This window comes from Aptenodytes patagonicus, chromosome 1, assembly GCF_965638725.1.
Source record: "Aptenodytes patagonicus chromosome 1, bAptPat1.pri.cur, whole genome shotgun sequence".
NCBI lineage: Eukaryota > Metazoa > Chordata > Aves > Sphenisciformes > Spheniscidae > Aptenodytes > Aptenodytes patagonicus.
This window is the reverse complement of record NC_134949.1, coordinates 30,554,211-30,575,848: the sequence shown is the minus strand read 5'-3', so window position 1 is coordinate 30,575,848 and position 21,638 is coordinate 30,554,211. Positions and strand designations below refer to the sequence as shown.

The 21,638-nt window shown below is 40.1% G+C and overlaps 1 protein-coding gene across 7 annotated transcripts in view; it reads right to left on the bottom strand.

The window, feature by feature from the left end:
• Positions 1–201: 201 nt before the first annotated feature.
• The window catches only part of DOCK4 (dedicator of cytokinesis 4), a 257,283-nt gene continuing 235,846 nt past the window's right edge, over positions 202–21,638 (bottom strand). For 4 of the 7 annotated variants that reach the window (XM_076330793.1, XM_076330803.1, XM_076330814.1 and 1 more), the window contains 11 exons: positions 19,031–19,114; positions 15,447–15,566; positions 14,968–15,089; positions 14,586–14,706; positions 14,009–14,090; positions 13,689–13,798; positions 12,396–12,563; positions 10,169–10,241; positions 7,552–7,665; positions 6,539–6,600; positions 202–3,305 (listed from right to left, as the gene is read on the bottom strand). In XM_076330793.1, coding sequence (XP_076186908.1) covers positions 2,880–3,305; positions 6,539–6,600; positions 7,552–7,665; positions 10,169–10,241; positions 12,396–12,563; positions 13,689–13,798; positions 14,009–14,090; positions 14,586–14,706; positions 14,968–15,089; positions 15,447–15,566; positions 19,031–19,114 — 1,482 coding nt within the window. In that variant the 3' untranslated portion in view covers positions 202–2,879. The other 3 variants (XM_076330824.1, XM_076330834.1, XM_076330843.1) reach the window with 2 other exon arrangements.

Here is a 21,638-nt window from a genome sequence, read left to right as displayed (position 1 = left end):
TTGCAGTTGCTTCTGTGGTCTCAAATGCATCTCAAATGCAGTATTTGAGTACAAGATCATCTCACCTATTACGCATACGTTGGCTAACATTCAAGCTATTGAGTAGTAACAGCAACTTGTTCTCATAGGTCCTCTTATATGATCTTCTGAATTACTCACTGTCATCCAAAAAGTGATAAAACTACATTTATGAGTAATACATAAAATTCAAACGAGACCTTTATTTACATTAGGTTTTCAAGCGCTGGGTGTTGCAACATACATAACAAAATTTCATACTACATCTTTATAGGAAATCAGGTTGAAAAGCTGATCTACAGAATCAATTTGTCAAAACTGGCTAAGCAGAAAATGCGTCAGCTCGGTTTTAGAGTACTCTGTCAATTTTACACTGTCTGCTATCGTTCAGAGTATTCCTGATGTCATGGTTATAAAACCAGAGCGCTCATGCAGGTTAATTTACAGTGAACTCTCCCTAGTAAATTTTACATTCTTCACTTGTTCAGAAGAGCAGGTCAATACTCTCCACGTTGTCTCACAAAGCAATTACGGATCCAAATAGGCAGAAAACTAGATCCATCAGGAAATTTCTAACGAAAGAAAACTGGATTTAGCAAGACAAGGAGTCAGAACTTTAATTCCATGACAAACTGCATTATCATCTCTCATTCTGTAGAAAACAAGTTGTACTGTAAAGATTAATCAAGTCCTTTTATTCCATATTAACATTATGCAGCAACCAATATGAGTGTCTAGGTAAACAGAAACTTCATGAAATGTTTTGCTGCAAAGCTGACTTCAGTAATGCACGCAAATGATAAAGTCATCAACTCTGCTCACTGCCAGAAAAAAAAAAAAATGGCTTCAGGAGCAAATAACACTGATTCATGTGCTCAAGCACTAGTCAGCAAAATCTATTAAACTACACAGGGGTGAAAAACAAACAAACAAAAAAAATCAAAGCAGCTTTGTTATCTTACTTGTGACACCTTATTTAAATCTCAGGCATTACCTCTTTATATCAGCATAAATATGTAGCCTTCTACACCTTTTATGATGTGGTTACAGACACAAAAATGTTATAGTAGAAAGCAAGAGCTAGTTCAAGGAATTTCAGACTTTGAAATCAGCAAGATACAAAGCTAAAATTCGTATGTTCCTTTTCAAGTTATGAATACTTTCACTAAAACATAAATATTTTAACATATATTAATTTTTTCTGACATTCAAAATTGTAAAGTCAATATGGCAGAATTATTGTTAAAAGCACATATTTACAAATATTCTTTTTTCCATACATAAAGTATTTGGCATAATTATAACAATCTTACTGCATACACAACTGTTTGCTTCTTTTTCACATAATGGTACACTCCTTATTAAAATTTTACCAATTATGTACAAAAATACTTGAACATTTATTATAGAAAACCTCTATAACTACCGTCAACAGCTTGTAACTGCTGAAGGTTTAATTGAGAGAATATAAAAAGTGGTCACTTTCTTCCAGTTAAACTATCAACAAATCAAACACACAGCTAAAATTAACATGAGCTTCCCAACAAAAGAGGGAGAATATTTTTAACAGCATGATTTAAAATGCAGTTCACACATCTGTTCCCAAGCACATGTTAAACAGTCAGTAAAAGAAAGAGGATACAAAAAATACATACAGAAGGTGCGCTTTTTTTTTTTTCCTCCATCCACATTCCTACAGCTTGGCATTAGCTTTCCAGAGCTCTTCAGATGCCAGTCACTAAAATACAACCTAAGGCCAAACACCATTCTCCTACAATAAAGATGATGGTGATGAACTCAAGCTAAAAAGCAAATCCAAAACCTGACTCCACCGGTACGTACACATCCAAAGAGCTGTTCAGAATTTTTGCTAGGTGTATACAGAATTATTAATGACCTTTGCAATTAGCTTTTGAAATGTATTGATCGATAGCCAGTAATTTGTATTTTTTAAAATTTGTTCATTTAGTATACTGCCTTGGTACTAGTCAGTACTGATTCTTGTACACAAGTTAAATGAACAAGTCATTTGTACCTATTTTCATACACAGATTGTATTTTAGGGTGAACTTTCAAAAACAGCAGAGAACCTCCACTAGGAAACTGCTAGCTTTTTAAAAAACAAAACAACAAAAAAAAGCATTAACTGGAAGAATAAAAGTAAATTGCACCTCAAAAAGAAAAGGACGCGTCAGGTACAGTAATACACTAATGGCACAAAACCTTATCGAGATTCACCAGAACGGTGCTGTACGCTGAATGAAATGCAGGTATCTTTCCATCTTAAAAATAACATAAATCGTGTGTTTCAAAAATTCCAAACCACATTCTCACAACAGTTCTCTGCAGTATAACTTGCATTATCTCTCTGTTTTTCCACAGACATTTGAAATGACCAACCTGTTCATCAGATAAGAGAAACAACTTTTAGCCTACTTGCAGAAACGTCCTAGTCTACACACTACTCTGTTAGAAAGCGTGCATTTATCTCTAGTAGTAAAGATCCAGTCAATATATTCTGTATTTTGTAAGAAGCATTCGGCTAACTCAGATGAGAGTTATAGGGTTTTAGATTTAATTTTTTAAATAAAAATAAAGTACAAATAAAAGCATTTATCAGTATTCACCACCACAAAATTAAAAAAACTCCTCTCATTCATGCTTCCTATAATGTCTGGCAACCTAAATTAGTAATTTCATTTCAAATGTGCAACTTAATAGTAATAAGCATTTCAAAATTACTCAAAATAAAAGGTGGGCGAAATATTAAAGTGCCTAACTAAACGCATTTTACCATTTTTAAAAAATATTATTTCTTAAACGGTAAAGAATTGGTTGCAATTAAATATAAAAGTGGCTTCTCATAGCTGAGAGACTTTGCGGGGCAGAGGCCTGGGCCGGGGAACCTGCTCAGTCCTCCTGCTGCTGTTTTCCAGATTGTTTGGCCGGACCAGCTGTGGCTTGGGCGGCAGCGCCGGCGGGTCCGCGGCGGGCGGGATGGAGAGGCTGTGAGGTAGAGGAACGGGGCGTTTCAAAGTCCGCTCGTACACGCTGTAAGGCGGCGGGGTTTTACTTTCTTTTCTCACAGGCTCCTCAGAAACGCTGTAGCTTGGGACAGTCACTGTTGGTTCGCTGCCTTGGCTTTCAAAGCCCGACGTCTCTGACGTGCTACATCGGCTGAGCGAAGAGATGCCGCTGCTGTAACTCCCTGACAGCACCGGGGAGTTGGATATGAGCCCCGAGGAATGATACTCCACTGGAGACGGTGTGAATGATTGCACAGACCCCTGCTCGAAAGAAAGGGCAGAAGAAGAATTTACCTGGAGTAAACGAGGGAGAGCGCTTCTGTGCTCAGACTGAAAACACACAGAGATTCAGGGCATAGATTCTGAGGCTTGATAAACGTAAACGGTTGCGTCCCTGTTTAATTAAGATCCAGTAAGAAACCAATAAAAAACTCGAGTGCCTAGGTACACCTTAAACAGTGCTCATGCCAGTAATTCATGAAAGTGGAAGTAAAACTGTATTTAAATGTTATCTTACTATCATAATAGCCTGGAAAAATCTGGAAGCCTTTAAAATGAACCCTCAGTTTTTCAGGCTTTAAGTGAAATGCATAACCCTGCGCAGGGCATACCTAGTGGTGTCCTGCCCCCTAATGCCAAAGCACAGGACTTGCATCCCAGTCACTGCTGCTACTTCAGTCTCTCATGTTCCAAATTCATTTTCCAAAGCTTTTCCTCACAGTTTTAGTGTACTGTCATGCAATGAAAAGTGCATTTACATCGTGGCATCATTTCCGAGTGTGTCATAATACCAACGTCGGAGGTGAAGCGCAGAGCGGATGCCAAGCTAATAGCCGCTGCTGGGCGCCAGCCCCATTTGGCCCGCAGCTCGTCTTGCTACTCAGGGGCAGCAGCAGGAAGGCTGGTGGTGAGGCATCGCTGCTGCTGCTGCAGACAGCGTTTTGAACCGCAGTTGCTCCACCCTTCCTCTCCCCCATCTCCCAGGCATTCCTTGGACACATCGTGCCGCTTGCACGAAACACAAAACACCACTGTGGGCCCCAGGGACAAGGGTCCAACAGAAGGCGAAGGTTGTAAATGGCTGCACCAGCAGCCTCGCGGGTCTGTGGGGGAAGGTAAAGGATGGGGAGCTGAGGACCCAAGCGGCAACAACAGTGCTGACGAAGAATAAGAGGCAGGGACAGTAAAGCCCTACCTAAAAACATTGAGCAGTCCTATACTAGTGAAGCAACTTCAACTGAAAACTGTGAAAGGTTAGACCATACTTTGCAAGTTGAAAAGTTTTTGCAACATATCTGATTTTGACTGGAGCCATCTGAGACAATCTAGACTTAATGGCCTCAAGCACAGGCTAAAAAAGGGATGGAGAAATTACCTCAAAGACAAATTTCCCACCCCAATTCTTGTTAGACTGGTTGTCACTCAGCTGCTCAGCTTGAGATGAGAGTGTGAGCCATGCAACAAAGGGTGGGGAGGGGAGGAAAAGGAGAGGGGCATGGGTGTATAGAGCTGGCTGCACTGACTTTATGCTGTTGAGATAATCTTAGTTATCCTTCTAGGACTGGATCCACAGTGCACTGAAAGCAATGGAAAAAAATCTTCATTTACATCCGTGGGTTTTGTACTAAGATGGCCTTCTCTGGCAGCATGTAACAGTTGGAACAAAGGCTAAAATTTGAGCCCTGTATGTGGCTAGAGAGAAGCAGAGCAAGTGTTGAAGACATTTCAGACATTGTGAGGAGCCTGTTTAACTACTTATTTCAGGTTCCATTCCTCTGCATGTGAGGAGGCTGCAGCTGCACTCCTACCCCCACAAACGTCCAGGGTCGAGGTTTTCAAATAAATGATGTAATTGGTTCAAGTTCCAAGAACACCAGACACTTGGATTAAGTGACCGTAGATAAGATTTAGGACCTTTGCTTTTGTCATTCAGAACAAGAACAAGTATGCGTAAACCCTGCCTGCTTCAATTTAGGAGCTGAGCAGGGGTAAGCACCTGGGTCCTGACAGCAGTGCAGACTGCTTGTAGCAGTAGTAACAGTCTAGACACCAAAACAGTCTGGAAATCCATGGATGCTCGAAGTGAGATCCAGCAACTCTCAGAAGTATTCTGGGCCAGCATTCCTCTCCCAAGCAGCAATCCAGGCTTTGGTTGTAAAATGCTTAAGTTCTGTGCAGGCATTTAGAAGAAAATGTTAGGATGAGCTTGAAACACCCCTAAGAATCATCAGTACCAAGTCCATTCAGGAAAAAAGGAAGAGTTGCTCACCTTTTGTACAAGGTCCTAATGCTCTGAAGAGCTTCCTAGTAAGCAGCTAGTGCGAAACCTGGGATCGGTGCTCACTTCAGCAGAAGGCATGCTATGGTAATAGGACTACGGGGCACTCTGATGGCCAGCACAATTGCTCTGTGTTGAACCTGGACCACTGTGCAGTCACAAGTGGAAATGTTACAGGCTCATGGGATGACAAATGGGAGAATGACCGTGGACTTGTGATTAGGGACCTCAAGGGAAAGGGAGGCATTTTGGGGTGCCACTTTCCTCCTCCTCAGGAGATGTGTACCTCTGAAGCATTAGTTAGGCATTGGGTAGCTGAGGGACTACTTCGGCAGGGCTGCCTCCCTCCGCCCTTGCACCTGAGCGCCTGAAGCACCAGTCATGCTCCTTTCTATTTGCTCTCCTTCCAGTTTGTTGACCCTCATATTTCTAACTGCAGAATTCTCTTTGCTTCAGTGGGGTGGCAGAAGCTATCCCTGAGACTAATGTTGTGCAGTCTGTCAATACCAGGGTTTGCCTGGAATATGTAGGCTGCGTGTTCATGTGCTCCAGTGCTGTGGAAGACAGATTTCCCGGTCAAGTTTTCCACCCAATAAGCTGTTGTGCAACAAGTGGATACTGACACACTCAAATATCTTGAAATAGAAATGAAACCTGCTCAGTTTAGCCTGGATCCCCAATTGCTATGGGTGTTTAACTGCCAGAGAAGAACCAATGCTTATTTACAGCCTGTGCTTAATGTTTCCTACTGGCAGGCTTCAAACTACTTCCAACTTCTTACACAACCTCCCTGGATCGTTCTGCAGAGGAAACGGATATTAAAATGACAGAAGCAGGGATTACTCTCTAACACTCCCTGTAATCCAACAGCTCTGGATGCTGGAGGAGTAAGAGGAATGGACCGTCAGGCACGTCTTACATTTATTTCTTACACGCCCTTCTGCCCACTGACTCAGGTGAGCTTGATTATCCATGTAGGTGAGAAGCCTAATATTGAGAGGCTGAAGGTTAGGTTTCTTGCCTCCAGTTTTGAAAATCTTCAGAGCTGCTGTAATTGTTATGGCTACTTACTCTTGTGAATGGTTTTTGTATAGGCATATGATAATAAAAGGAAAACATAATATAATCCCAAATAACGTATATCAAATATATACTATCTACCCCACAACACATACAACCTGTCCCACAAAGGCGATTCACTGCAATAAGACAGTACCTTCATTGGTGATCTGCCAGCAGGAGAAGGGGAAACGGAGGCTATGTGTCTTGCTGGTGATGCTGTAAAGTCAGAAAGATTTCAGTGCACTCGTGGCATTACAGTTTTCACTAAGAAATCTTTTTAAGTGGATAGGAGATCATTCTATACACAAGCATTATCTCTCGTTCCCTCTAGGTACCTGCCTGATGACTCCAAATAATTTCAGAGAGTTTATTTTACTTTGTTCTCAGGATTATCTTGCAGTACAACCAATGAATTATAAGAAATTTCTGCATCCATCTTCTCTGACAAATCTGTATCACTATAAATTGGTTTATATCCTACCAAATGATAACAGGATTCAAAAAAAGTCAGTATAACACTTTTCCCCTCCTCTTTTTCTTCTTCTCTTAAGAAATATATTATGTATTTGTATGTCAAATAAGATAAAAGACAATACATAATATACTTATATCAAACATTTACCTGTAAATATACTGCAAACATGCCTGGACATACTTAGAGGCATAAGTCTAACACACAAAAAGTGTCTTCACTCCCTCAAGAAGAGTTATATTTATAGTATCACTCAAGCAGCCTTTCCTTTAAATGGAAATTAATCTTTTGAAAGGCAAATTGATTATAGTAACAGAACTCATGTACTTCCATGATTGCTGTGCTTTTTCTGGCCAGTAAGATTCTTTGTGGTTAATGATAATTTCTGATTGCTAACCTCCAATTATCATAAGATCAAAAGATTAAATTTGATCATCCTCCCTAGTACCAGCATGAACTGTCTGAAACTACTCAGTCATTAAGTGAAGGGGCACAGTATTGGAAACAGAATGCTAGAGAGAACATTAACAAGATGAAAATACCTGTGGAGGCAGTTCTACAGACTTCCATGTAAGTAATCAAATAATAAATTAACCTGCCCAAGAAGTTAAACATCAATCAGAGTGGAAAGAATCTAAGCCCTCAAGTAAATAATTTTTTTACTGGAGCTTAGCCCGAAATGTCCATTAACTCACCAGTCTGTGCAGGTCTTGGTGGTACAGGAGGAGATATAAGCTTTCCACTTTCTGATGTGTTTCTGGCTTCCTTCCCACTGTCCAGGCTCCAGCTGCTGGGGGTGGAGTTTACAGCTGGAAGAGAATGAAAAAGCAGATATAGGCGTCAACACTTCTAGCTCTCTGACTTGCCTTCACCCATGAGGGTAAAAACACACAGAGTGAAAACGTTAAACAACTTAGCGAGCACGTCAGAAAAGCTCTCATGTTTACATCAGCATTTGAAAAGCTCTTAAATAATGGCTGTCAATCTTCTGGTTGCCTGATGTATGCATCTGGCCCTCAGGTCAGTTTGTGACTGTATAGCAGTTGGAACCATCAACAACAGTAGCGCTGAGATAGCACTCTGGTGCACTGCAAATCCAGCCACAAAGGGAGATAAGCTTGAAGCCTGTTAATATAATCAGTTTATTTTTGCACCAGACTCCTATTTCAAGGTTTCTAGGCAGAAGGGAACAGACTATTCATAAACCCTTTCCATTAACTCATTTTATATACAGAAGGGACTAGAGAAAGGAACTTGCCAAATTCTGATCAACCTCCCTCAGAAAGCTTTTAGTGCTAACAGTCTTTTGTTGCCTGCATAAGGTACAAATTCAGAATTGAAAGAAGGTGGAAAGAAGGGCACAAAACGGCGGGAGTAAAAATTGAAAGAAATTAAGATGTCTGGAAAAAAAAAATCAAATGAAAAAATTATTGTGGACTAAGAAAATTTATATACACTGTTTGTAGCAGCCATGGTCAAGGATCTCTGCTTGATCATGTAAACTGACTATCACCTTGACATGTATAAAATTGGCTGTCGTATTTGTCTGTGTGACTTTTACCAAATTCTATGACTTTATAATTGGATGATCCCATAAAGCCTGGAACAGCTTCCTTAATAGAACTGGATTATCTCATGTTATCAAGGAGCCACCAATATTGCAAAGAAGTCAGATAGACAGAAGGACAAGGCATTTAACATGGACAGGACAAAAGCAAACTTAAACCCCACGATTTTTCTTACATGTCTTGTAAAAAAGTGGAAAAAACCTGCTTCAAACCTCCCCCCTTTCCCCCCAACACGCCCCCCAAAAAAACCACCTCGCCTTCAAAGCCTCAAACCTCTTGCCTTGCCATGACAGTTTCCTTCTTGTCTGCTTATTTCATAGTTGTGAGTAGAGAACCACATGCAAGGACTCTGTGCTCATTTACAAAGATGAAGCGAAAAGCAAAGTATTGTTGCTAACTGATGGTATCAATTATTGCTATTATAGCAACACCAAGGGCTCTCAGGAGGACTGGAATCCCACTATACCAGTATATACCAGACTTAACACAAAAAGTACAGTACAAATAATATTTGTTTCATATGTGTAACACTATTGTTACAGTATAATTGCACATTAGTTGACCCTGAGAACAGTGCACAGAATAGTCTATTTTCTAGAGGATCATTTTGCTTTTTTATTGCCAAAATATGCAACGCATTGTTTGCTTTTTATTGTAGGCCGTCACCTAGCAGTATGGTTTTGCCCACATCCTAGAAGTAACTTGGCACCAGACCTGGGTACTTCAAATGCCTCAATCTCTTGACAACCCATTTTTTCTTTTAAGTCATCCAAGGAGTCAGTTCTTTGGACTGCTACAGTCTCCAGGAGAGAATATTTTATTTTAACAATTCTGTAACGTACTTGGCTGCATAGGCCAATGGAAAAGTTTGCCATTTCCATGTTAAATTATTTCATATGTTTTTCAGCCCTGTGAAAGAATCCGCACTTGAGCTTTCATAAAAACCTGGACACAAAAATACTTATGAAAATCAGCTCTTATTGATGAAAATCTGATTCCCAGTCAGTTCTTGTTACAGTATATTCTTAAAATATATATTTTCAAAATACCTGTTTTACTGTATCCTTTATTGAGGGTACCACAAAGGGCAGTGCATAATGAAATGATGGAGCATATTATGGATGTGGAGCACATAATGAAATCTTGGCACAATAACTGTGCCAATAATATTGAATTTCCCCATGCACAAGATTATAAAAGGCAATATTTTGTCTATGGAAATTCACAGGTTTCTCATTTACTCTAAACAAACAAACAAAAAACCAACAAACCATGAATTGATCTTTTCTCTTCCATCAAAGTGTAACCAAAAGCACAGTGACTTATAAAGAGGACTTCCAGGTACCAAACTTCAGGACTCTATCCATCTCTTCAGCTTCTCTCTGCCCTAGTCTCCAGAAGTTCATCTCCAGGGTTCATCACCCCATATGTCTCTCTTGAAACAGCCGAGCAGAAAGGACAGCTCTCACAGGCAGCCTGCTGCAACCTGCTGCTCCATCACCCCTTCCTGCAAACTACTGGGCCCTTCCGAGTACAACACTCAGTTCAAACAAACACCATGTTCCCCCCTTTTTGGCAAAGTGTTTTGAAACTTAGAGTGTTAGCATAGTTTAGTTAGTTAGAATGTTTTGAAACTTGGAGATGACCATACACGCTCAAAAGAATCAGCATTCTACAGGAATATGACAGATTAATTATGTTTTCATTTCTTCCAAGATTGGTATGGTGCAGCATTTCCACTCACCTTTGTCGGGGCCGGGCAGATTGGAATCACTTCGTGGCAAAGCACCGTCTCCAATATGATTAAACAGCATTCTCTGTAAATTGAGAACAGCATGGTTTATGCATAGCTGCTGTTGTATTTCAGTAGCCTTTAAGAAAACAAGTATCTTTCTGTTGTTATCCCCACCACACAGGTCTACTTTGGAGGTGGAGTGATAAACATCACCTAAGAACATAAATAGTGTAATGAAAATATGTGCATACAAATTGGAAGTAGATTAGTTTTCTGAAAACTGTACACATTGGAATCAGAGGGAGGATTATTTTGTACTGAGTTCTGACAGTTTCCAGCTCCCTAAAAAACAAAACAAGGCTCATTCCTGAAGGTGGTATCTTGATAGATTACTAAACAAGTGTAGGGATAGATTTGCAATAATTTCATGGCAGAATCAGGATCTGAACAAGGTGTAATATTTGACAATGTTCAAGTTATGGCTGTTATCTTAGAAGAGCATTGTGTATTACTTCCAACCCTGACTTTTTTGGTAGCAGCGTTCTTCGTTTGTGGATAAGAGCTGATCCATAAAGTGTGTTTGTCTTTCCTTTTCTGAACATTCTTTTTTTTTTAAAAATCCACAGTAAATTTATGAAAGAATTTTAAAATTCCACTAGTTATTTCTTTTGGCAGCATTCAAATAATCACTAGTTTATCTTGATAACAGATGTAAACAGCATACAGTTAATCCTACAAGTAATTTAGATGTATTTTCCAAAGGAAATGAGAACAGATAAACTTTACTTTTTTTTCCTTTTTTTTTTTTAAAGCAAGATCAGACAATCGGTGAAATCCAAATCAACTCCCATTGTTGTATGTCCTTCCAGTGTTCACAGAGGACCATGCTGAGTCAGCGAGGTACTATGCTGTGGTTCCACAAGATGGCAAACCCAGCTGCAAAGTAATCATCATTGATCTAATATATTGCAGCTCCATGTTACAAAGTGAGGAACAAATTCTTGGCCAATTCAACTCGACTTAAAACATCCCATAGAGAGAATGCTTTGGTAGACTTTGAGCTACACTAGGTTTGCCTGTCTATGCTGTACTAGAGTCATACTCTATCAGGTAATACCTGTTTTCCTGGAGATACCATTAAACTGAGGTGGTGTAACTACATGTGTACTCTAATGTGACAGAAAATGTGATCATATGTTCCTGCCTGGTCTGGATTGAATGTTCACTGCCTAGTGAGTCTGCAGTGCACTAGCATCTGGTGGGCAAGTGTTGAAGTCTGCTTTCTGTTGTGAAGGTAAAGAGCAAAGGCCAAAAAAGCAACTGAAATTGGAGAGATAAAGAGACAAAAGCTGAATGAAATACAGAGAAACGAGGACATACTAAAATAATTAAATATAAAATCATATGGAAGAACAAGAGCAATCACAGGATGTTTAACAAAATGCAAAAAAATCCAAAAATGTGAAATGCAAAAAGCTCCATTATAAAGAATAATAGTGCAAAAACTAAGGAGGCTTGTTGACCAGTCAATGACAGCAGGCATTCCTCTTCAGAGTACGGGAAGAGCTGCAGAGACACTGTACAATTGCTCAGCCAGAAATCAAAAAGCAAGCACAAATGTTGGCTGACAACAGCTGTACATAGATAACCTTGAGCATCAATTTCAGTGAGGGAAGCGGATGCAGTACTGCTGTGGTCTTGTTCTATGAAGTCCATCAAACTTCCTTAAATGAGGTAGCTGTGGCCTGAAAGGACTTGAAGTGCAGGAATTTGCCTGTGTATCTCATCTTTCCCGGTTGAAAAACTATTGTGAAAATTGCATTCATTAAGCCGTAAAAAAGACGTTCATAAATGGGTGGTTCTTTCCTCATTAACTTAGTGTGAAGCTCCAACCAAGACTTTTGAAGTTAACTGGTGTTAGAATAAAAATAGAAAGGACAAGGAACAGTTTGAGCATCTAAATTCTAATGAGAGTTGCAGGTATCTCCAAGATATCTCACTACAATTGTCCTGAGGATTTCTTTTCCCCTTCTTAATCAGAAGGTAAAGAATCAGAATTTTGTTTCTGATCACAGTCCATTTTTACTGCCCAGGGAATACAGCACCAGAGAAAGAAATTGCACTTTCCCCAGAAAGATATATCCTCATTTATGGTTAGGAGGGCAGAAAGAAACTGTCAGACCTTCTCACCTTTGAAACATACTTCACTGTATGAGCAAGTTAATTTTCTACTTACCCTCTCTTGGGACACTGAGGGTAGAGACAGATTGGGAGATTTTCCTGCTGGGCGAGGCTCAGAGAGAGTGGAGACTGGGCCTACGAGCTCCTCAGCCTCCCTTATCGAATCTCGGGTAGAGTGGGGGACAGAAGTCGCATTCCACTTGGCAAAGCAAGAGTTTGCAGTCTGGGAGCAAAAATGGGATAATTTTTTCTTTGCGGCAAACTGTAAAACCGCTTTATTTAAAGAACATCTCCTGGTCTTTCCTGTATGTTGGTTTGGCTCTACTACCACTGAGAAATTGTCCAGTAGATATATCAGTAAGTAGTGCCCGAGAACTGCCCTCAGTCTGGCTAAGCTTCAGTATTACTTCTTAAGCCCTCAGGTAACAGCATGAGGACTCAAACAGAAAAGAGGAAAAAATTAAATCAAGAGCCAATTCAATAACTGAAGAAGAAAGGGACAAGAATACAACTAATGAGAAAGCAACAAATCATTTCTAAAATAAAGGATCATGGACTACCAAGTTGTTTTTTATCAGAGGCAAAATTTCTGGTGGAAATGAGAGTGTTGAGAGGAGGGCCTTTCACACTGTACTTATGTTCTCATTTTTCTCAGCTTCAGCAAGAGGTGCACTGTGTGATGGCATGGATTAAAGCAGCAACCGTGTTAAAGGAAAGCACTTTAGGTAAGTAGGTCCATTAAGAAGAAAAGATGAAATAAGGATTCAAAATTGGCCAGCTCACCAAGCTCATTTTGCATTTCAGATAACTCAAAAGATACAAATTTCATACAGACCTATGTAACAGTAATTTTAAGATAAGAACTCAACTCATTCTTTTCTCTGGAGTAACAAAATGTCTATCTTTCTTTTCCGAAACTACATTGAAAAATAGAATTGCCACATGGAGTGGGTTATTATCTCACAGTGGCTAGGATTAGCTATTTCAGAAGAAATAAAGGGGAGGTCAACATGGACGACTGCCGTGATAACAGTTTTTCTTTCTTTCTTCTTCCCTAGATTGTACAAACGCTGCTGTTTCACACAAGCAAGCTGTGTCATCTGGCAAGTCTTTGCATCTCTCTCTCACTGCAGTGAGTAAATATCAAAACCAGATCTAAACCTAGACAAAGCAAGCAGAAACGTGATCTCTTTCATGTAAAATATTTTAGAGTATTTGCTTATAAAAACAAAAAAAACCCCCTTGAAAATTAACAGCAATGAGCAGACACTGAATCTGCTCGAAGTTCAACAGGCGCCTTTATCATCTTAGCTACTTGTGTTCAGAGGCCTCCCAACAAGTTTCCTACCTGCGAGGTTTCCGAAGGAGTAGGGTAGACGGCACTGCAGGGCCTCTCTCTGGGGGACAGGCAAGAGTTTTCTCGGGAATGCTTATGTTTGTCGGACAACAGAGGAGAGGCTAGAATATAAATGTGTCAAGTGATTAAATTCATGCAGTGAAACGCAGACATTTCAATTCTACGCTTATGACAAAGAAATCCTCAATAATTCATATTCCTCAAACAATTGGCTAAATTTGATGTCTGACCAGTGATATCATGCAGAAATTCAGCTGTGTAATGTAGCAAGAATCATTTAATTTGGTTTACCACTGGCGACGAGCACTGACCTCTGGCACTGGATGGAGCAGAACTGGTCACATTAGGTGAAGCAGAATGAGTAGAACTCAGGCTTGAGGTAGACGGACTAGGCTGCGTATAGAAGAGATGCTGGTGTTACCACAACACACTTACTGGTTTGGAAAACAAAAATTTATAACATACTTTTCGCTAAAACAAATTTGTTAGACTAGTTTCTCAGTATTTCAAAATAGCAAACCAGTATAAAGAGCATTAATGTAACTACACAAAGATGTAGTAAAATATCAAATAAATAGAAATGGAATTAATATATTAAAATAATTACGTCACAACTGGACAACAAAGTCTATGTAAGGTCAGATGACTTTGCATCATAGTGCATTGCTGCTTATTACTTTTGTAAAAAATTCAGGCTCCAAGTTAAAGAAGAAGAAACAGTTACATAAAATTTGTTCTACGTTAACAGCCCATTTAAAGACTTGGTTTTTTAAAAGAAGTATCAACAATAACTTTGAGATTTCTGAATGAAATAATAGAAGCATTAATTTAGTAAATAGCCTTGTAAGAAAGATTCTGTTTAGTTTGAAGAATGACAATAATTTGTACCTGCATGTTAAAAACTTCATCGGAGCTTTCTGATTGCCCAGTGATATTGCTGACTTCAGCAGAAGCTTGGGATGACAGTGATGAGGATGAATACCGATTGACAGCTGGGTAACTCAAGGGACTATTATAAGAATAACGCAATATAAAATGGTTAACTCTAGATGCCAGTCATAATTTTTCATGTGAAAACAGCACGTTTATTAATCTCCACAGTTTAATTTGGATTTATTAGTTGAAAAAGAGAGAGAATATATATATCAGCTATTCATGACTGAAGATACTTCAGGTGGACCATATGAGGAAGCGTGCACACAACAAAAGTATTTTATGGGTCATCTTCCTTGAGTAACAAAATCTATCAATTTCTAGTAATTTAACTTGCCTGCGTCGTGGTATTACCCTGGCACCATCAGGGCTCATTGAAACAGGTATGGAATTCCGGCATACACGAGGACTTCCATTTGGGAAATGAACAGGACTAGCTTGTACACAGGCAGAAAATTCCTGGCGAGTTGTTAAAAGAAGATTAATTAAAATGAACATAATATCATTAAGCATTTTGTAAGATACAGATAGTCATTTGAATAGTTATATCTGCATTTTGGATCAGCTTCATCGTTACTAAGAAAAATATTTTAACTTTTCGCTCATACTTTCCCTTTAGTAAAATGTGACTATTTTTCTCTGCACTGTATGGAAAGTTTATTAACTTTCTCTTTGGTTTGTGGTACTGTAAGAATGCTACAAGTTGTAATGTGGACAAACAACCAAAAGATGTCACTATTTGTTGCTTAGGAAAATGAAACAACCCTTACTGCAGCTAAACAGTCTCCGGGTTTATCCATGCACCTGCTCATGTACCTGTATTCCCAAGCTTGACTTCATCACAAAGAACTGATCCACCAGCTTTTTGTGCAATGGTCTCATATCCTGCGGCACCACCTTCTCGTGCACTGCCAAGCCAAATTCTAGAATCTGGGCCTGCAGAAGAGACAGGAAGAAAGAGGGGAAAAATATATTTTCGATCTATTTTCTTTAAGCTTTCATCATCAATTAGGATACTAATCAAGAAAATCCAACAAAATGCACGTTGTATCTTTGCCTCAGTCTTTAATAGTAAGACCAGTTGTTCTTCGGGTACCCAGACCCCTGAGCTGGAAGACATGGATGGGGAGCAGAATGAAGCCCCCATATTCCAAGGGGAAATGGTTAGCAACCTGCTACACCACTTAGACACACACAGGTCTATGGGGCCAGATGGGATCCACCTAAGGGTACTGAGGGAACTGGTGGAAGTGCTCACCAGGCCACCTTCAATCATTTGTCAGCAGTTCTGGCTAACTGGGGAGGTCCCAGTTGACTGGAACTTAGCAAATGTGATGCCCATCTAACAAGAAGGGCCAGAAGGAGGATCTGGGGAACTACAGGCCTGTCAGTCTGACCCTGGTGCCGGGGATTTATGAAAGGCAGGTCCTGCTTGACTAACCTGATCTTCTATGACAAGGTGACACGCTTAGTGGATGAGGGAAAGGCTGTATATGTTGTCTACCTAGGCTTTAGTAAAGCCTTTGACACCATTTCCCACAGCATTCTCATGGAGAAACTGGCTGCTCATGGCTTGGACGGGTGTACTCTTCGCTGGGTCAAAAACTGACTGGACGGCCGGGCCCAGAGAGTTGTGGTGAATGGAGGTCAATCCAGTTGGTGGCCGGTCATGAGCGGTGTTCCCCAGGGCTGAGTATTGGGGCCAGTTCTGTTTAATATCTTTATCAATGATCTGGATGAGGGGATCGAGTGCACCCTCAGTAAGTTTGCAGACAACACCAAGTTGGGCGGGAGTGTTGATCTGCTTGAGGGTAGGAAGGCTCTGCAGAGGGACCTTGACAGGCTGGATGGATGGGCCCAGGCCAACTGTATGAGGTTCAACAAGGCCAAGTGCCGGGTCCTGCACTTTGGCCACAACAACCCCATGCAGCGCTACAGGCTTGGGGAAGAGTGGCTGGAAAGCTGCCTGTCGGAGAAGGACCTGGGGGTGCTGGTCGACAGCCGGCTGAACATGAGCTGGCAGTGTGCCCAGGTGGCCAAGAAGGCCAATGGCATCCTGGCTTGTATCAGAAACACTGCAGCCAGCAGGGAAGTCATTGTCCCCCTATACTCGGCCCTGGTGAGGCCGCACCTCGAATACTGCGCTCAGTTTTGGTCCCCTCACTACAAGAAAGACATTGAGGTGCTGGAGCGTGTCCAGAGAAGGGCAACGAGGCTGGTGAGGGGTCTGGAGAACAAGTCTTATGAGGAGTGGCTGAGGGAACTGGGGTTGTTTAGCCTGGAGAAAAGGAGGCTGAGGGGAGACCTCATCGCTCTCTACAACTACCTGAAAGGAGGTTGTAGCGAGGTGGGTGTTGGCTTCTTCTCCCAAGTAACAAGCGACAGGACAAGAGGAAATGGCCTCAAGTTGTGCCAGGGAAGGTTTAGATTGGATATTAGGAAACATTTCTTCACCGAAAGGTTTGTCAAGCATTGGAAGAGGCTGCCCAGGGAAGTGGTGGAGTCCCCATCCCTGGAAGTATTTAAAAGACGTGTAGATGTGGTGCTTAGGGACATGGTTTAGTGGTGGACTTGGCAGTGCTAGGTTAACAATTGGACTTGATGATCTTAAAGGTCTTTTCCAACCTAAATGATTCTATGATTCTAAAAGCATCTATTGAAATCCCTGACAGACCTGTAGTCAAACAAGGCCTAAGACCACAACCAGTAATACACAAGAGGATTTATGCCTCTTCCCATATTACTATTCAACTTTCCCAAAGACTTGGCCTATGCAAATTCAACTCTAAGAAAAAAAACCATTATGGATAACATAGTGAAAAGTCTGGCTAAATGGCAACTTTACAAAGGAGCAGTTCTAAACCCTCAATAAAACCTGTTTTCTACAAGAACGGTTATAAAAAGCATGAAACAACAACAACGGCCACATCCACCAGAGACCCTGTAATATATTTTCAATGAAGTCCACGGTTCCCTATCCTATTCCAACTCCCCAGAGACCTCAGTAAGTGGTGGCTTTATGCATATTCTTGATGCAAGGCATGACAGGCTTCAGAATAACATTGCTAAAATCTCTTTCAGAGCTTCAGAATAACATTGCTCTAATCTTGCTGAAGTTTGGTCGCAGGCATTTAAAATACTGAATTGGTTACATGAGGAATCAGATAAACTCAAATTTAAAAACAAAATAGCTACACTATGCTGTAATACCTTTGGGTGAGAGCTACTAGCTGACGTTTTCAGGCAGCCTGTGAGCGGGCACACAGCTGCGCAGCTTCACTGACCCGAGGTCAGGACTGCAGCACATCCATCCGCACACAGAGCCATCCCGCCCCTTCTGAATGCTCCGCGTTTTCTGTTAAATCATCTGTGGGCGCCAGACAGGGTTTGACTGCTATCACTTGGAACTCACATTTTTGTCACAGGAAGTTATTAACTCCAGTTTTAAATTGTAAGGGTTAGTGAGATTAACTATAGCTTGAAAAAACAAAACTGCAATGTAAATTACTGTACATTATCTAAATGAAATTAAAGTGAGCCAGTGAACCTATTCTGATTTATACTGTCTGAGGATCTGTCCCTTCGGCTGATCTGACCAAAAGATACCACAATGCTGACGAAAAATGGAATTTCCATCTTGCCAAATTCCAGTACTCTGACCTCTTTATCCCAAGCTGGCAATAAAGTTTGAAATTTCAACATGCTGCATAGAACAAAGCTAGGTAAGTATCAGTTAAAAAAGCTGAAATACTTATTAAGATCATTTGATCAAAGTGATTTATTTCAGCATTTCCAAATGGAGACACTTTATATTTAAGGCTGGTAGGTGGTTGCCTTATAAATAAATGAAGAAATAAAACAAAAATCATATAATGCATAGAATACTCACCTGTTTAATTTGGTGTTTATTTTACTGCCTACTTACTTTGGCAATTATTATTAGATATCTTCCACTGTAATAATGTTTTTGGGTTTTTTTTGCTCTTATGCGAAACCTTGTAGTGAAAATGTTTGTTCTATAATATTGGTAAAATATGTCAGACAAATATTTGCTGAAGCCATCAAATGTTTCAATGAGACAATGTTTATTCTGTAGTAGTGGTAAAATATGTTGTGCAAATATTTGTGTATGAGCATCACAAGACAAAAACTTGCCTCTCATTCAACCTTTAATTTAGAATAGTTTGAAGTGATTAAGATGATGATGAAAAGGACTAGGGAAAAAAATATTAACACGACCCAGGAACCTGCTTGTGTAAGAAGTTGCTGTCTACTTGGAATCTAATTCAGAAGATACTGAAGACCACTGGGCAATTATTAACCTCTGAAGTTTTAATTTTGGGACACTTTTAGCTAGGACAGCTAAGCAGGCCACCTAGTCAGTCTTTTCCCCACTTTACCTGCTCGAGCATCAGCTCTCTCAAGCGTGTGATCTTCTCTCCATCCTCTGGATGGTTCAAGATGTATTCTTTGACAAAGAATGCCTAAGCAGAATAAAATCACAAAGTAACATAAAGTGAGTAAAAACACATCACTTCTTTTTTTAAGCAAGTTTCTGGATTATATTTTTGAAACAAGACCTTCTTTCTACCGCAACAGAGGGTAACAAATGATAAATAATTAATTATTCACATATGCATTGGTGGAGACTATGGGCAAATAAAATGTAGCTACTCGAGTGGAATTTACCAGTTGTTCAATATCGAGGTCAGATCCTGAATCAGATTTGGAAACCTGCAAATCAGAGTTGAAACCAAACACAGGTCACCTGAACTAAGTATCTCTTCCCATTAATTGTGACATAGGAGTTTCAAATAATTACAAAGATTTAGATTTTCCTGTCTTCTCATACTAGGAGCTTCATTATACCTTAAATATAAAGATATCTTAAGAACAGTGTGGAATTGTATGCCATTATATGTATTGGAGCTGTGACATTATCTTCTTATTCACTCTTAATATAAATAATGTTTGAAAGAACTCACAGTGACATTGATGTCAAAAAGCCACACTTTTCACTTCAGGAGCATCTGACCAACATCCAGGTGTGTTCGTGGGCTTACATGACTTTCCGCCCCATCTCCAATGCTCCAATTGTACCAGACATAGTAGCCCAAAGTCATTTTACCCACCAGCAGTGGCCTGGACATAGCACTCCCCTGTTTGTTCATGATTGCATCTTTCTTAACATGGCACCTATCCTACCCTGAAAGGGGATTATATTGAATTTACAACAATTCTTGACACTATTCTGTAAAGAAAATGCCCAGCTGCTTGGTTGGGAGATTTCTAGACCTCAAAAATGCATTTGTCACAAAAAGTGTCTGTACGCATACCTACACGCACACATGGTTTTCTATCCATAAAGTTGAGAGGATAATAGTGTCTGCTCTGTGCTGTGTTTTCCTTTTGCACCTGTCTTAGCATTTCCATCACATACTTCTTACAACGTTCTCCATCCAACTTTAGCTGTTAAAATCTTTGCTATGCAGAATCATTAGTAAATATGGGGAGCAGTGGAGCTGGAGATAAATATACCCCTTCCTCTGATTCAGTTCCAAAATTTCATGCTGGGACAACCCGTAACAAGGAAGTGCTGAGACCTGTCTAGAAAATGCTGATACTGTAATGAAGAACAATTATTTCACATGGTCCTTTCACTGCAGATAAGTAGACTTATAAGAATTCATGTTTAAAGTATTAAAAGGAACCCTCTGATACTTGCTAAAATCCCAAACTTCTGCCAGCTGATGGTTTTTTTCCCTCAGCTACAAGCTTAATGTCCTTTCAATATCCAGCAGGTGGTGTCCCAGTGGTTTTGGGCTGAGATTTATACAGATCTGTAATATGAGTCAGAGATGTAATAATCTAACTTCAAACAAAATCACCAGTACTTAAAAAAAAAAAAATAATAATTTGACTAAATCCAGTAACATTCTTGGAACCGGTGGTTTCCAATAATTAATCATGAAAGTGCCTCTACTCTTCTAGCACATGTAAAGGAGCTAAAAGAAATGTTATAGTACAAATTGCAGTTTGAGAGGTGTTAGGGGGCACAAAACACACTCTTCCAGCAGTGTTCAGAAAAATTTTTTTAAAAATCAGTGGTTCAGTCTACAGCCATTTTTTAGCACACAGGAAGGTGCTGCATAATAACTATTACTTCTGTAGATTTTCCTGGAATCTGTTCCTGTATTGAAACCAGTGAAAGCATAGCTTTAACACCTGCAACACTGGCTAAAGTGCTGAATAATTAGAGATAGCTGCTTTTTTTCCCCATCAGGAGGGGGGCGGGGGGCAAGAGGGGGAGAAAAAAAAAAAAAGGGCAGAATCAAGAAGGCAGCAGCTGGACAAAGGACTTTATTTGCTGGGTCTTATCTTCTTAAAGCTTGGAAGTTGCCCAAAGGAAAGGAGGATAGATGTAAAGACATGGTCATGCTTACCTCAAGACCACATGCTCCAAGACTGACTGAGTTTTGAGCTTTGTACAGGGCAGAAGGCAAAAGCAAGTGAAACAGATAGGTAGAGAAAAGCATTTACAGAGGAGAGGAAAAGAAGGAAGGTAGAAGATAAGTAGTGGCAAAACAGCAGGAAGACATACAAAGACTGAAAAAGGGATGTGCAAAGAGAATGAGGGTGAAATAGAAAAAAAAACCCAAATCTCACAACTATTGCTATCAGTTTTGGTGTTTACAACACAAGTAGGTGAAAAGTCCTATTTTAGATATATAGCAAGAGAGAGAAGGAGAGGACAGAAGGGAATCGAAATATGAAGGCTGTCTAGGAGATCAAGAATTGCAGCTAAAAACAACAGTAAGAAAGGAGCAAGCTAGAATCTTTAATATGCTCGCAAAGAATGGAAAGCTATGCAGAGACACCGAGCTAGCTCTGACACTGCTAATTCAAACCAGACATAGCTCTGACATGACTGTGTTTCTCAAGGGACTCCCTTCGTGGCGCTTTACTATGCTAAACAGTTTTGTTGTTGTTATTTAAAGGCAGCTGGGA